General features: G+C 47.4%; 1 protein-coding gene across 2 annotated transcripts in view; it reads left to right on the forward strand.

Moving 5' to 3' along the window:
• COLQ (collagen like tail subunit of asymmetric acetylcholinesterase) overlaps positions 1 to 16,619 on the forward strand; it is a 53,090-nt gene that overhangs the window by 21,401 nt on the left and 15,070 nt on the right. For both annotated transcript variants that reach the window (XM_054594993.1, XM_054594992.1), the window contains exons 2-11: positions 1,463 to 1,575; positions 2,727 to 2,828; positions 5,820 to 5,864; positions 6,191 to 6,217; positions 7,925 to 7,996; positions 9,907 to 9,969; positions 10,471 to 10,497; positions 11,112 to 11,156; positions 11,698 to 11,733; positions 14,668 to 14,748. In XM_054594993.1, the coding sequence (XP_054450968.1) occupies positions 1,463 to 1,575; positions 2,727 to 2,828; positions 5,820 to 5,864; positions 6,191 to 6,217; positions 7,925 to 7,996; positions 9,907 to 9,969; positions 10,471 to 10,497; positions 11,112 to 11,156; positions 11,698 to 11,733; positions 14,668 to 14,748 (611 nt within the window). The remainder of the gene's footprint in view (positions 1 to 1,462; positions 1,576 to 2,726; positions 2,829 to 5,819; positions 5,865 to 6,190; positions 6,218 to 7,924; positions 7,997 to 9,906; positions 9,970 to 10,470; positions 10,498 to 11,111; positions 11,157 to 11,697; positions 11,734 to 14,667; positions 14,749 to 16,619) is intronic.

The raw sequence follows: 16,619 nt of genomic DNA on the forward strand, positions 1-16,619 counted from the left end.
CTACCCACACTGCAGTCATAGGGTAGAAATCTAGAGGAAGGACTCCGGAACCAGGCTGCTGGGTTCAAATCCTGGCACTGTCCGTCACTAATTGTATGACCGTGGGCAAGTCATTTCTTCTTTGCCTCAGTTAACTGATCTGTAAAACGGGAATGATGATGATAATAATAACAGCACTTAACTCTCAGGGTTGCCGTTAGGATTAGGTACATTTATATGTGTGAAGCATTTAAATGGTCCCTGGCGTGTTGTGTTTTTTTCTTTTTTAAATAAGTTTATTAGGCATTTGAGGGACTTCTAGTGTATGCCAGTTACTGGGCTAGACCCTGGGGATAGAAATTGGCTCCTCTCCGCCAGGAAAGCACAGGTCACTCAGAGAGATATTAGGACACAGATTCAAGGTTAATATAGGGGTAAACCCAAAAGAAAGCATAGCAGGACCCCTCAGCCTTGGCCTAGGAAATCAAGGAAAGCTTCCTGGTGGAGGCGGCTCCTAACAGTTCTTGATGTACAGTAAGGGCCTCCAGGATTGGTCAGGGTATGGGAGGAGAGGGTAGGATATGAGCACAAGGGTCTTGGCAGCCACTCAAGCTCCACAGGCTTTCCCATCTACAAGTCAGGGGCACTGCTTAGGCATCTTTCTGTCCCCCACAAGGACTAGCTCAGTGCCCAGCAAAACAAGTGCTCAAATTAACAAATGTCTAATGCCAAATTTGGCAGCTTTCCCTAAAAACTAGTGCCTCCTCCAACTTTCCCATCTCATACTCTGACCACTGTTGCCCTGGGTCGCCTGCAACATCAAAAGTGCCCTTGATTGTGCCTCCTCTTTCACTCTTACCCTGGCCCCCGGTTGCCTTCCCCTCAATAACATGTGCGTCAAGAGACTCCATGAGACGATGAAACTATTAGGGCCCAGGGCCCCCTCTTCATTTCTCCTCATTGAGACCCACATACTGAGATATTTAACCATCACTCTGTAGTGATCCCGGGTGACACCGAATGTTTGCAGAGAGTCTGGAGTCAAATATGTGTTTTAAACCACGGATCATGGTCTCTTTTAATCAATGCAACCTCCAGTCCTGGCCGCCGCCCTCTGAACAATTCCTTCTGAGCACAATATCAAAGTTATTCACAACTTGCTTCTCCCCAGCTACATCTCACCTTATGAGTCTTCTTGAACTTTGAATTCCTCGCCCCATCTACAAAGTGACAAGTCAATGCCTGAAGAAGGAGGAATGAACTTCATAACAGTCAGTGTTCATATCATTTGCTCATTTATCTTATTCACATTATCTCATGAAGGCCAAGGGAGGGCTACGTCACGTAGTGAACAGGAGGTGTGCTCCCATCTAACAGGTTAGGAAGTTTGGGGTGGCAGCGTGGGTCTCCCTTGGGCACAGTGGGCATGACAGAGGCCCTAGCCCTGACCCCATGCTAATGAGCAGCAGTTTTCTCTAAACAGCCCTTCCTGGCCTGGATCAGAAGAAGCGTGGCAGCCACAAAGCATGCTGCCTGCTGACGCCCCCTCCGCCCCCACTCTTCCCACCGCCCTTCTTCAGAGGGGGCCGAAGTCCGGTGAGTACCTGAGGACACATGAAATGTGGGTGCCTCAGTGCGCAGCACACTGCCCCACCCCACGTCCCTTATCCCTCAATGTCAGCTTCCTCCAGAATCTTCTCTGAGGGAGTCACGCCTTTGCTCTCAGGCAGCAGGTTGAGCTCTGGGACAGACTTTTCAGCTCCTGGTGCATGTCCATTCTCCCACCGTCTAAGTAAGCTATGGAGGGAGGTTCTTCTTGGCAGGGAATTGGATTTGGCAAAGTATCCCGTCTTCCCTAAAACAGTGAGGTGAATGGATAACTTTCTGGGCTCCCATCAGCTGCTTAGATACGAATTTCTCCCTTTCTTTTTCTTCTCCCCAAGTATTTATGGAATTCCTTTCCACAACCTGTATGTAACATAGACCATTTTTGTGAGGGTGTGCAGAAAACGGTCCTCTGTAGCCATAGTGAGGTGTGAGAGGGAAAAGAATTTGGAAAGAGAGGAAAAGTGAAGAAAAGAGCAGCATTTGGGGAACTGACTTAGAAGAAAACAGGTGGGACTTGAGAGTCTCAGATATTTAAAGGAAGTCTTCAACCTGTACTGTCCAATGCAGCCACTGGCCTTATGAGGCTATTGAGCACATTTAATGTGGCTAGTTTGAGTTGAGCTATACATATACACACAGAATTTTGGAGACTTTGTATGAAAAAAAGACTGTAAAATATCTTATTAGTAATTTCTAAATATTGGATATGTTTTGAAGTGATAATATTTGGGATGTATTGGGTTATAAAATATATTATTAATTAATTCTGCTTGTTTCCTTTTACTTTTTATAATATGACTACTAACACAGTCAAAACTACCTCTATGGCTCACATCCGTGGCTCACATTTTCTTTCTTTTGGACAGTGCTGTCCTAGACATTGGATAGAGGCCCCTGAAATGAGCTTCCTAACTCCATCACTATAGCTCTGTAATCCATTCAAGCCAAGTACATCTTAAAAAGGGGATGAGAGAACAGACACTGGTCATCAGGAGGGTCACCTTCTCGGGACATCCATTGGGGTGTCAAGGAAGCGCCAGTCTTGGGAACTGGACTACGGAGCAGGCCTGTGTTTAGGGTGATGTCTCTTCTCTGTCCTCCAAGTCTGACCTATAAACCTATATTGCTTTGCACTGAAGCTCCTCTCCCCAGACATGGAGAATCTCATCCTGGAACTGGAGACCACGCAGTCCCCGTGTGTGCAAGGATCGCTCGGCTCCCCTGGGCCTCCCGGCCCCCAGGTTGGTGCATCCCACCAGACCTCTCTCGCTGTCCTCTGTCCAGAGCAGTGAAGCCTCTTAGAGATGCCCATTTTCACATGACGCGGGGGCTGTTTCTTCTGCTCTGACTCACCACACGAACAGAACGCTGCTTCTCTGAGTGAGTTCCAGCCTCGCAGCCTTGATTTCCTCGTGGCTGCATGGGGACAGTATTTGTTGCTGCAGTACTGTATTTAGGCTGGGGGATCAATGAGATGCTGCCTCGGTGGCTGTGGTTATTACAGTTAGCATCAAATAGTTGAGGACAACAGCTTGCCCCTTACGTGGTCATTGGCCCCATCAGTGGCCCCAGAGCTCCCTGCATTTACTGCAGGAAAGGGGAGACAAAGAAGAGCTTGTTACCTTGAGCTCATTTGGCCCAGATACAGCCACCAGGCAGCCCACCCTCCCTAGCAAAGCTAAAGGGAAGAGTGAGGAACAGGCAAAATACTAGAGAAAGGATCTATGGAAACAAAGAGACCTCATCTCCCAGGCTCCTGGCTCCTCTGACTGCCTGGGCCTGGGGCTCCACCAAGGAGGAACATCCCCCAGCCTGGGACTCTGAGCCTGCCATGGGGAAGGGAAAGGGAATGAGGAGCTGTTGGTTCCCTGAGTGCCTTAGGAATTCTCTCACGGTCCAGGGCTCCACCCCCACTGTGGCTTCCCATCTCGAGAACACTGGGAGACACGCTCCTCACCCTGGTTGCAAACCCCCACATGAAGGGACCCCCACCTGTGCCTTCTACACCATCCCAGGCCACCAACACTGCCCACTCGATGCCGCCACAGTGCGTGCGGTGGGCTCTCAAGCACACCACGCCTGTTCCAGCACCCCCGCCTTCACTCCTGTGGCCCCAGCTGCTTGGAACATTCTTCCTTGTGGTTTTCACTTTGGCCAACTCCTTTGTCACTCAGAATTCAGTTAAATGCCACCTCCTTAGGAGCTCCTTCCTCAGCCCACCAGGCTGCAGTAGCCATCACTCTTCATCCAATGACCTATTTTAATTCTCTGCAAATTTTTCTCCTGTTGTTATAGTTTCCTTGGTCACTTTTATGTTCCTAATCTCTTTGGTCTCCTCTCCATGAAATGTAAGCTCTATGGCTGGTGTTGGCCAACTATGGCCCATGGGTCAAACCCAGCCTGTTTTTGTAATTACGGTTTTATTGTCTCTGGCCACTGTTGCGCTGCAAGGACAGAGTTGAGTGGTTGTGACAGAGTTGCTGTACCAAACGCACAACCTGAAATATTTACTATCTGGCTTTTCACAGAGATAACCGACCTCTAGTCCTGAGAGCAGGAGCCTTGTCTTGTTCGTATCGTGTGCCCATCTACACCAGGGCATGAGGTGTAATAGGTTCCCCATAAATGTTTGTTAAATGCAGTACATATTATATCACTCTGATCCCAGAGTTGGCCGGAGGATCTGGGAAGTCTGCAGAAAGGCAGGACAGGCACCCTGAGGTGGGTTCCTAGTTTCCCACGGTCTGCGCTGACAGCTCTCAGAGCCCAGGAGAACCCACAGACCACGGGGGAGAAAGGAGGGTCTCTGCTGACCAGCAGCTCTCCAGTCACGCTCATCTCTAAATTCCCCTCTAACTTCACGCACTGCCACCGAGTCACGTGGCGGCTACCCTGGCCACCTCCAGGGGACTAGACAGTCACCTCCATTCTCTCAGAACAGCGTGAATGCTGTCCCCGCAAAATGAGATCTGTGGGCCAGCCACGTTGGCATCGTCTGGGCGCTTGTTAGAGATGCAGAAGCTCATCCTCTGCTCCTCCCGACACCCCTCCCCCATTCCGTCAGAATCTACATTTTAACGGGACACCCCAGTGAATCAAGTTGAATGTCAGAGCTGGCACACGAAGGCCTGGTAAAATAGTTCTAGCCCATTTTAAGAAATGGGAAAACCCGAGACTTGAAAAAAAGTACAAGACTGAATAAAAATTCTTCATCCTCCCCCCCACAAAACAGAAGGCGAATAAACCAAAGAGGGTGGTTTCCAAATGTATCTGCGCATTAGAATCCCCGGGGAACTCCAAAAATTCCTGACGCCTCTGTCCCTCTCCCTAAGACTGCCATGGGATTGGCCTGGTCTTCAGGATTTCTAAGAGATCCCAGGGATTCTAAAGTGCAGACAGGTTTGGTAACCACTGACTGAGGCCATGTCTCATGCAATCGTATTTCAAACAGGCTTGGTGTTTGAACAGGCGTGCTCACCTGCAGACCTTGGGGATAAAGCAGTAGCCTGGGGGATTGATGGATTTTCTCTCTGCAATGCTGGGGAATTTGGAAACAGCCATCTGACCATTTCATAGATACAGGAGCAGAAAGCAGCTGCATTCGGCTGCGGGTATGCCAAGCCCGCACAGTGGATACTAGAGTCCCTGAGCTGGGATCAGCCCCACCGCTGTGGCTGGGACAAAAATCCACTACTTACCCACATTCTTAATGTCTTAGAACAGAAGGCTTCTGCTGCACTTAGTGCCTGTTGCTCCACCATGGGAATTTCTAAGTCAGCTGCTCCTGTGTGCAAAACGTAACTTCCCTCTTGTCAGGGTCCAAGGGAGCTCAGTGAGCAACTGAAAAAATATGAGGCAGTGAAGCCTCTTGCTCTCAACAAAGAGCATTTCTTCAGATCTCATTAGTTACTCTCACTTAGCACTCAGGATGTTTCAGGCAACCTGAGAATTCCAGGGAGAAAATTAAACTCATGGTGAGCAGATGTGAGCATTGCAACCTTGGAACCACTGGAAACACAACTCAGAGATGCTAGAAGGAGAGGAACCCAGAGGAGGACCCTGGGCTGGAGGTTACAAGAGGGTCCTTCATGGGGTTCCTGGAGTGTGGAGTCCACAGAGAGAATGAGGCTAATGCAGGGGTGTTCCAAGAACCTTCCCCAGTCCCGCCACCCTCACTGCCTGTCCTGCCTTGGTCTGATGTACTCTCTTCACTTCTTCTCCTGATTGTGTAGGGTCCACCAGGGCCTCCAGGAAAGACAGGACCAAAGGGAGAAAAGGTAGGAGCCACAAGTCTCTTCAACTCACCTCTCCTTGGTAGTTCTAGCCTGTTTTCTGCCCCTGAGAATGTTCTGGCTGAGATTTCAGGGCTTGTGCTAGTTCTGCTTAGTGCATGAGCCTGGGCTTTATGAGGACTGGGCTGCTGCTGTGGGTGTAGGATCCCACAGGTGTATTTTGGCTTGGCCCACTGATGGGGCAGGGGCACAGTGAGTGGCCAAGCGACCGAGCCACAAGGGCATGTCCAGTCATCAGCCCTACTCAGCCAGCTACTTCCAGAATTTCTCTTCCAAAGCAGCCTCTGCTTACCTGTCTTTTCCATCCACAGGGGGAGCTTGGCCGACCAGGAAGGAAGGTATGGTCCATGCATTTCTGTCTGCATTACATAGGCAACTGTGGTCCGTGCACTACTGTGGCCTCCAACTCATTGGACAATGGTAGCGCTGCCATCCTGATGGAGACAACCACAACTTTGCTCTTTCTCCCACTCCTTCACTCGGGAGCTGGACCGTGCTACTGCCAGGCATCCGGACTTCTTCCGGAGGCTGCCAAGCCTGGCCAAGTTTCCCCCAGCCTCAGAGCATCTCACCCTGCCACCCGTCAGAGAAACTATCTAAGGCCCCAACCAGTGGCACAAAATGGCTCTCACTGTCTATTTGATTAAACTAGAATAAAGTGCCAAACAGACAGAAACAAATGGCTTTTGCTGAAATAAGTGGGAGTTACTTGAGGTCACAGAGACTCTGAGTGAACCAAACACGTGTTATCAAGACTCTCATTAGTGTCAGGAAGAAGGAAGCCAGCGGCATCTCGCTGCGGTCCATGGATGCTGGCGCTGACGTTGCAGGTCTTGGTGATGGAAGGAGGCACAAAGCTTTGGCCAAGAAAGATCCCCCTGGTTCTAAATATAAATTACTATTTTTTGGTTGAATGTTTTATTCAAACACTTTCACTATCAGTTAGCGCCTCAAACAGACCTTTGCAAGGCAAAGTTACAACACTTCAGGGCACAGATGACAGCTCCAGCCAAGGCTCAGGGGTGATCCGAAGTGCTGGGCTGGAAAAACCTCCGGCGTGGTCTCCGTGCTCGGAGGGCTGTAATTAATTAGTGATGTGGGAGGCAAGAGTAGAAACTGGTACACATGCCAGCATTTGTGCTTCCTGGTTTAGGGGCTGAGCCTTCCACACCTCTAGCTAGGCTAGCATTTGCCAGTGGGTGCAGAGGTCAAGATAGATCCCAAGTCCCTGCTCCCGCTCTTTCAGGGCTTACTCTTACATGGATCCTGGTTTAGGTTGAGTTCCTTAGAAGTAGAGACAGAGATGGCACGTGCCATGTGCAAGTGAATCAGTTACTGTGGTAAGGGAACTCTCTCAAGAGGAGCCTGAGAAGAGGGGGAATTCAGCTGGGGCAAGGGAGAGAACGCAGTGTGGAGTGGTATCAGGTGATGTCCAGCTTCAACCCAATCCCCGGGGGAGCTGTGGAGTGAGGATTGCACCACAGAGTTTGTCTTGCCTTAAAGTAAGGGAGCTGGGCTATTGGCTGCAGGGAGGGGAAGTACATAAATTGCTGGGCAGCTCCAGTTGCCCACAGGCAAACTCCATAGCCACAAGGTGTACAGATAAGTTAGTACAGCGAGGAAGGTAGCTCCTGGGGGATGGGCACGCTGAGCAGGAGGAAGTAACAGCAGCATTTGCCACTGCTCCCCAAACATAATCTTATGCCATTTACATCATCCTTGGGGAGGACCTATTGGAATGCAGGGCACATTTGGATGGGTGGGTAGGTGGAGCTGATAATGATTGAAAACCAAGTTAGAATCTCTTCTCCGTCACTTTCCATTTCTTCAGTAAAAGAATATCTTGTGTGTTGACACAATGTCACACCTAGGGCTTGCATGTATGCCTGAGTGATCCCAGTTTTTGGCTATCCGATTTCAGAGATGAGGGTCTGGGGCCATGCTTTACAGACCCCATACTCCTCTGGGCCCCAGAGACAAATCTTATTTCCTGGAACGGGGGAAACAAACCCAGCTGTCCTGACTTTTGTTCTTTGACTCTGAAGGGTAGACCTGGCCCCCCCGGTGTTCCTGGCATGCCTGGGCCCATCGGCTGGCCTGGCCCTGAAGGACCCAGGGTAAGTGTGGAGCACTAGCAGGGTTCATGTGGTATCAGAACATGAGGGAGAAGATGGTGGCTCCCCTGGCCCCTGGCACATCGTGAGTGGCGCCCACTTCCTCCAGACCTCGGTCAGTCCAACAGCTCTGCTCCTGTAGGGGTGGAAATGAGGGGCTGCTGCCTTCTTTCACAGGGCCCCGGATTCTCCTTTGTCCTGGGAGTTGGCAGGCAGCTCTTTGGTTTCTCTGAGGTGACCTGAGAAGGGCTTGCATCTGGAGAGCTGTTGGCCTGTCCTGCTGACCTGGCTGAGGTGGAGGGTTGAGGGGGTTGGCGCTGGCTGGCTGCAAGAACCCAGAGAGGGGTCACCAAATGCTGATGAAATCCCTCTCCTCACTCAGGTTAGGGAAAGCTAACAGGTCCACAGCGATGCCTTGATTTACGTTCTTCTCACTTTGGTCATAGGCTGTTCGGTACAGAGGCCATGACTTGGGCAGGTGAATGTCACTATCTACTCTGATCCACCTACTGACAGAATTTATAAGGGATTAGAGAACTGTTCCCAATCCTTGTAGGAAAATTCCCAAGCATAGTTTTTAAAAAGTCAACTGTATAAACCTGAGCCATCCAATATGGCTGCCACAAGCCACATGTGGCTATTGAGCCCTTGAAATGTGGCTAGTGTGACTGAGGAAATGAACTCTTAATTTTAATTAATTTAAGTTTGAATTTTTAAAACTTTTACTCGATACAGTTATTTGAAAACATCTAAGTATGTAAAGTATGTGGATCCCATGTTGAATATGTGAACTTGCTTTTTCAACTATAAATTATATGAACTCTAAATACAGATCATGTATTTTGGATGAAAATTTAGTACCCGAATTGAGGTGTGGTTTAAATGTAAAATGCACAACAGATTTTAAGTATCTATCATCAAAAATAGAATATAAAATATCTCATTAATAATATTTACATTGACTGTAGGTTGAAATGATAATTAGATTAAATTAATTACAGTAAAAATATACTGATAAAGTTAATTTCACCTGTTTAGTTTGTACTTTTAATGTGACTTCTAAAAAATTTTAAAATTAAGTATGTGGCTCACCTTACATTTCTACTGGTTAGCACTGACAGAGTTTTATCACAGAAGGTGCCGTAAGTTCCAACTGCCAATGATCCTGAGGGGCAACAAAACTCACCCTGCCTTCTTCATACACACCCAAGGCTAATGTTCACTCTACTGAGTTGCAAACCCAGGGTTAGAGTATGTGGAGATGTCTGAAAGATCCACTCTATGCAAAGAGCAAAGCAAGTGAAGTTTTTTGAGTGCTGGCACTTTGTCCCCTGGGGCCCCAGTGCCCCAAGCTCTCCCCATCCCCACTCCCTTCCAGCCTCCTCTAGGAAAAAATCAAGCATTCCATTAAAACATCTTAGTGAAAATTTACTTTAGAGATCCGCTCTGCCTTCGGCAATTTCATTTTATATTTAATCTCAAATACCAGAGTGAAATGTGGAGTATAGGGCTTTAGACCCCTGGGAGTAAGCAAGAGAGGATTTGAGGTCCTCAGATTCACAAGCCAGCCCTAATGTCCCCTCTTCCTTCCTTCCTTCCTTCCTTTTTTTTTTTAAGATTTTATTTATTTATTTTTAGACATAGGGGAAAGGAGAGAGAAAGGTAGAGAAACATCAATGTGTGGTTGCCTCTTGAGTGCCCCCTACTGGGGACCTGACCCACAACCCAGACATGTGCCCTGACTGGGAATCGTACCAACAACCCTTTGGTTCATAGGTTGGTGCTCAATCCACTGAGCTACACCGGCCAGGGCCCCAGTTCCTTTCTGATCTAGCCCATGAATTCCTGGTTCAGTTTCTCTAAGAAATGTCACTATAGGTCTTTTTCTTTCCCCCTTCTACTGATTCCCACAGGGTGAAAAAGGTGACCTGGGTCTGATGGGCTTACCAGGGTCAAGAGGACCAATGGGCTCCAAGGTCAGTGTGTTGGTCCAGATGGATGTTCCCAGATCTTCTCACTAAGGCTCTGGAGCAGCTGTTATCTACAAAGATGGGGACTGGATGTGGCTGCCATCCAGCCCAAGCAATGTCACGGATGTTGGGCAGCCCAACGCCAGAGTGCTTGTCTTTACCAGCCTTTGGGGGATATAGGGGAAGGGACGAAGGGACACAGGGGCACACAGATACCATTTCTACTGCCTTCCTGTGCAGCGAGGGTCAAACCTCTGGACAACAAAACAGATGGGAATCTTTGTCCGGGCCTTTAGGGTGGTGGTAACAAAAGCAGTGTTCTTTTTAGGCCTGGCGTAAACACAGTCCTTGGGGACTTCTTTGTACCCGAATGCTGCAATCCCCTACTAAAACTTGCGGTGCAGTCAGACACATCTCGCCTCCACATGCAGGGACTCCTTCCACTCTGTCACCAAACGCAAAGGTCCGAAGGGGCTGATTGTCAATGCACCTTCTTCTTTCTTTTAGGGCTACCCTGGATCCAGAGGGGAAAAGGTTTGTGCTTGTCTCTTCCCACTTCCAGAGCTGGTCTGAACCCTTGGTCCTCGGGTGAGGGAGGATGGGCCCAGGTCTCTCTCTAGTCAGTGACTGCAGTGACCATGCTTGAATATTTCCCCTCTTTTATCAGTGGGCTGAGAGGGAGGGAGCGGCCCCTGAGGCAGGGTCAGCAGCTTGGGGGTGTTCCCAGGGGTGGGAGAGGCCTCTCACATGGACCAGATGGGCAAGTAAAGCTTGTGCCAACTCGCACCAATGTCCTGGAGGGAGATGGCAGATGCGTGTCTTTAGCCCAAGCTCTCACCACACAACCTTCTCTTCTGTCAAAAACAAAAACCCAACCAGAACCTGGGAAAACAGTTCCTATCGGACAAGAGAGGATCTGGGACCCAGAATTTTATGTGAGTTGTCCTTTATTACTGCAGGAAGTACTTGGGGTGCAGAATGAAGGTAAATCACCACGTGTTCCTTCCCTGGGCAAGTCACCTACTCTCCGAGCCTGTTTCTTTGCCTGTGAAGTGAGGGTGTTGGCTTAGGCAGCTTTTAGTTTCAAATGCTCCATTTTCCCTCCCATGATATTAACTCGCCAAATGTCTCCTGTGGTTTTCTCTTAGGGATCCAGAGGTGAAAGGGGTGACTTGGGTCCCAAAGGAGAAAAGGTAATGACTATTGCATAGACATGATCAACTATAAAGGAAGTAAATCACCCCATCTTGTGGGCTGGCCAACTCACTGACTGGCTGACTGGCTGACTCTCTGACTGGCTGGCTGGCTTGCTGTCTGACTGGCCAGCTGACTGACTATCTGGCCCACTGATTAACTGGCTGCCTGACTGGCTGGCTGGCTGGCTGACTATCTGGCCGACTGACTAACTGGCTGACTGACTATCTGACTGACTGACTGGCTGGCTGGCTGGCTGACTGGCTGGCTGACTGTCTGACTGTCTGACTGGCTGGCTGGCTGGCTGACTGGCTGACTGGCTGGCTGGCTGGCTGACTGGCTGACAGTTTGACTGGCTGCCTGACTGATTGACTGGCTGATTGGCAGTCTGTCTAGCTGACTGTCTGTCTGTCTGATTGGCTGGCTGGCTGACTGGCTGACTGACAGGGTTCTATCTTGAAAATGGATGACTAAGCTCTTCCACAGTCCTTTTAAATGTAATTTCAGTGACAGTCACTGTATTTGTTGTTCTCTTCACAGGGTTTCCCAGGATTTCCTGGAATGTTGGGGCAGAAAGTAAGTACCTAGAAGTACTATGAAATAGAAGTAGTAAAAATAGAAGTAAAAAAAAGCAGACCACCCAAGGACAACAAAAGTGGTCTGCCTTGCCCTTCATCAGGCTGGGAAAGTCTCTCTATGGAAGATTCTGGTTTGAAAATGGAGCAAGTTGCTAAACATATTGGTGACAGAGTGGCAATGGTCTGAGACTCCCCTCCAGGTCAATGGGAGGGCAAGGACACTTTACCTGAGTGGAAAGAGGCCCTTCTTTTCATATGCTACCTCTTAGGGTGCAGTGGTAGTGTTCAAAGGCAGGAAGCTTTATGACGAGAAACTCGGGTCTGAGCAGCCATGGTCAGGGGCCCCCGGGGAAGCGCAGGCAACTCTGGCTTAATGCCACTGCTGACATCACCCAGCTTGGCACCGCTTCAAGGTGGCACATGTACTGCTATAGGTATGCAGTTATTTTAGCTGGGTGATAGCAAACATTTTTTATTTGATAGTTAAATTTTTTATTTAAATAGTTAAATATTTAGTGAGATTTCATGAATATCTTGCATGGGACAAGGCTTAATTTAAAAAGAGTGAATTCAGTTGATTCTAAGAAAAATATTTATTAAATAAGAACAAAGTGATGTGCAGATATAACAAAAACCATGAAGGTGACAATTGACTGACAGAATTTTTTTTAAAAACTTTTCCTTAGGGTTAGAGTCTGGGGAAGAAAAATAGGGTGGTGGCGAGGGACAGTATCAGAGATGGAAGAGAGTCACAAATGGCCATGGAGAACCACTCCTGATCCACCTTCGTAGTGGTGGGGCCTCATGCGCTGTAAGGCCCTGACCTGGGAAACCGTTGTTTTAACCTCGTCTTCAGAGCACAGTGTTCTTCAAACATACAAGTGAGATGCTCTCTTACAACTTAATTTTTTTTCAAGTTGGCCTTCAAGTTTTATTTTCCAAACTAGAATAAACAATTCTCCATGTTTTATTTATATAGGGTGGGGCAGGGAAAGGGAAGGGAAGGGGAAAGTCAAGGAACATATAGCAAGGACTCATGGACAAAACCAAAGGGGAAGAGCTGAGGGAGGGAAGGTGGGAGGGGGCAAGGGAAAGAGGTGGGGGGGAGGCAGAGACAAATGTATTTAAAAAGTAAATAAATAAATTTAAAAAAAAAAAAACAATTCTCATCTGATTTTCTCCAGTCAGTGGAGCATACTTAAATAATTTCCATCATCTGACATTAATTTATTATAATTTCTCCCTGCCTTCAACTGTCAAAAACATTTTCTGCTACCCTAGATGGGGTGTTGCATTAAATATAGATTAAATAAGTACATTAAAGGAAAGAGTAAAAGAGAAAAAGTAATTTCATTTTAAAATATGTAGGCCAGGTTTTCCTTCAGTGTAACAATGAACATCAGAGAATAATAAATTACTGTAAAATTCAAGATGACAGCTTCTTTGGTCTCTGCTCCATTTACTAGACCTGCCATCGAGAGTCCGCTTCCCCTTTGGTTGCAGGATGTTTAAGACAGAGCTGATATGATAACCATAATTAGGTCAGAGGAGAGAAATTAGATCAAGAAATTACTGGCTGCTTCCAGTTGGTGAAGAGAAGGGCCACACTTCCTTCTAATAGTCTTTAAAAAAAATTATGCTGTTTATGCTGCTGTTTTCTTGAAGCCAAACAAGAGACCCCTCAGCCCCTTCTAAGCAGCCAAGGAAAATTGTGCCCACATCTCCTTGGCCACGTGGAATTCACCTCTCACATGCTCATTGCCCAGCATCCTGAAGGACATGGCCAGGCAGGGGCGAGGGGGTTGGAAAAATAATACAGGTTTAAGGCCAATTCTTGGTACGGCAAATTGTTGGTAGCTTGGGTAATGACAAATTCAATACATTGGCTGAGCTGGCAGATGATTTCAGGGGTTTCTGCTCGATCCTTACTGTATATTGATATTCCTGGAATTTTCCACGTGTCATATCTCCTCTGAGTATCTGGGGAGGCTCTTCATGGACACTGGCTGCTGACTGACAGAAACTCTCGTGGTTGCCGTTGCTAAGCTTAGCTTGTTAGTGGTGCATTCTGGGCTGTAGCGGGATCCCTGGAGGTGGGAACAATGCCCTGTGGGTTCATGATCCAAAGAAATAGCAAGAGGTCCTGGAACCCTAGAAGACCATGGGGAAGAAGTAGAGAAACTAAAATGGAGAAATGGGTTTTATGAAAGGTTGGCCTTAAACGATAGAATTCTGCAGTTGGTGCATTTGGTTCTGATACTTTGAAGTAGGGCTTTTCAACTAGGAATATTGCTTATATTGCTTTCCATGCCTTTACAATCATTAGCATATTTGAACATATGTCTGAAACATCTCTCCTCACAAAGAGTTTTCATCTAAATCAAATGGAAGTGAGCTGGAACTCAAACCAATTTTTACTGAAAAGTGGAGGAAGATACAACCCTTTGATAAAGGTCATTGCATGAGCAGGAACTCCCCAAAAATGATAGTTGTTGAGACTGTATCCAGTCATTCAAAACCCCACAGACTTGTGCTAAAAACAAAACAAAACAAAACAAAACACAACCTAAAATTTCAACTAAAAGAAAAAGCATTTTCCCTGACTGCGTATAGTGAGACTGAAATGCAGGAGCCTCCCACTCTGGCCATTCTGGATGGGCATTTGAGACACCAGCATGCGTGGCGCCCAGCAGCTCTGTCTCTCAGATAATAAGTCACTCACCCAGTGTAATCTTCTCCCCGCCTTCCTCTCCCATGAAAAACCTTTCTACCCTTCCCATGACCTCATCACTCTTCCTATCCCCCAGAGCAGCCCGCTTTGAAAAGATGTGGAATGATCAAGCAAGACTGCCCTCGTGGCCCCTGATTGGGTAGACCTGCAGAGATGTGCTTGCTCCACATGCCCAAATTCCTCTCTTACCTCTCTTTCCAGGGTGAAATGGGTCCAAAGGGTGAGCCTGGGATAGCAGGACCCCGGGGACCCACAGGAAGACCAGGAAAACGAGGCAAGCAGGTAAGGATCCCAGGGCTTACCACACGCCTGCAGTGAGGCCTCCTCACCTCAGGGGGGCAGTGTAAAGAGGCAGCAGGTGGGGGTCAGTCAGAGATATTCCATAAACCCAGTCAGTCTTCCTCTGGGCTCATGGGCAGAAGTTGCACCACTTTCAGGAGCTCCTGGTTTCTCTGGTTTAGCCATAGTTTGAGTAGACGGGATAGGATGCTATGTTCCACCTGTTTCCCAGGCTAGGAGCAAGAGTAGATCTTTGGTTCATAAGAACAGGGCTCCTTCACTAAAGCAAGAGGGAGAGGAAATCAGATCTGGTCATTTACCCAGAAAACTGCTTTTTACCTCAATGCCTCAGACACAAATGGAGTTTTGGAAAATAGCCCAGATATTTCCCTGCTGTTGAAGGGTCTTCTGGATCTCAGCAGTGGGGGGGCTTTTCCCCCACTCAGAATCCCAGTTTGTGAGTGATCCTCTTTATTGGCACTATGAAGGGTTTGGGGAAGTTTTTCATTCTGGACTCCCCCTGCTCAGCCGGCTCTCGTGTCAAGCCCTGTGAAGTGAGAGAAGGAGAGGGGGAGGTGCGTTGCCTTGGCTGGCTTTGGGGCCGTCCTGAGGCCCTTAGGGAAACCCCTCATCTGAGCTCTAATGGACAGGCCTTTGTGAGATGTGCCCCTTTACTTTTTAGGTGGTCAGTTTGTTAGCTTTTTACCTCCTTTCCCATTCTAAATGTTATATATGGCCATCACGTGGAAAATTCAGAAAAATGGGGAAAAGGTCACCTAAAGACCTAACACCCTGCCATAACCATGTAACCACTTTAGTATGTTTCCTTTCCAGCACTATTTCTTTTGTGAACTTTCTAGTCATTTGTTTCTTTGTATCCAATATGTAGTTATTACGTCCTATATTTTGTATTTAAAATCATAATATATGCATTTTTATTCATTACTACAGATACTCACTAAGCATTTTTAACATCTTTTTAAAATATCTGCATCCGATTTTAGTAAATGAGTAAGATCGTTCAGACAGGAGAGACCTAACCAAATCCTATACAATGTTGAGAAGCGAACATCTTTGGGCAATAGTTGTCGCTCCCAGTTACTTCCCAAAGACTCTGCTATACGTGACCTGGCATGAGGCTTCAGCAGGGTTTTTGTTTTTTTTTTTTTAAAGCTCTCCACATGGTTCCAATACATAACCAGGGTTCAGAACCATGGTAACATGTGAAGCCACTTTTGTTCGTTTCCAAGTGAACTCAGCAGCGACACAGCCTCCAACCTGAATAATTCAGATTTTATGATAACTTTTGAAGTCACAATATTCTAGTTCAATTTTCAAAGTTTTACAGTGAGTGGCACGGTTGTGCCTTCACAATGCTGTCAGCTACCAGTTTCCTAAAAACTAGGCTCAGGGAAAGAAAAAAAGGGAGAAAGCTTTCTTTTCTTTTTCTTTTTAGATCATTTTCTCTCCCATTGCTTGCTGACTTCCATCCAGAATTTTCTATACTGGGGTTCAAGAAGACTTTCAGCTTCTGTTGTCTAGCTCTTTACTTGGGCAGTGTTTGTGTTTTCCTGGGGAGAGCTGAAGCTGAGAAGTTAAAGAGATTTAGCTGTAGTAATCTTAAAAATGACACCAGAACCGCACCTGGAAGCTCAGGGGAGTTAGGAAAATGAGCTCATCCTTTCTACGAGATGTTGTAAACAACCCAAGTGGCCTCAATTCCTCCGTGCCTGTCCAGTCAGCACACACGTGAGTTGCTAGCCTTGGGATCCTGCCATAGCACTTTCTTTCTGTCGTGAGTTGATTTCCCAGCATAGTGTCTTATGTACCAAGTATTCACTGGGCCAGTAGTGCTAAGAGGTTATGGAGGTTAT

The sequence above is a fragment of the Pteronotus mesoamericanus genome, unplaced genomic scaffold (genome assembly GCF_021234165.1).
Source record: "Pteronotus mesoamericanus isolate MK-2021 breed Mesoamerican mustached bat unplaced genomic scaffold, CSHL_Meso_final scaffold_54, whole genome shotgun sequence".
In the NCBI taxonomy this organism is placed as follows: Eukaryota; Metazoa; Chordata; class Mammalia; order Chiroptera; family Mormoopidae; genus Pteronotus; species Pteronotus mesoamericanus.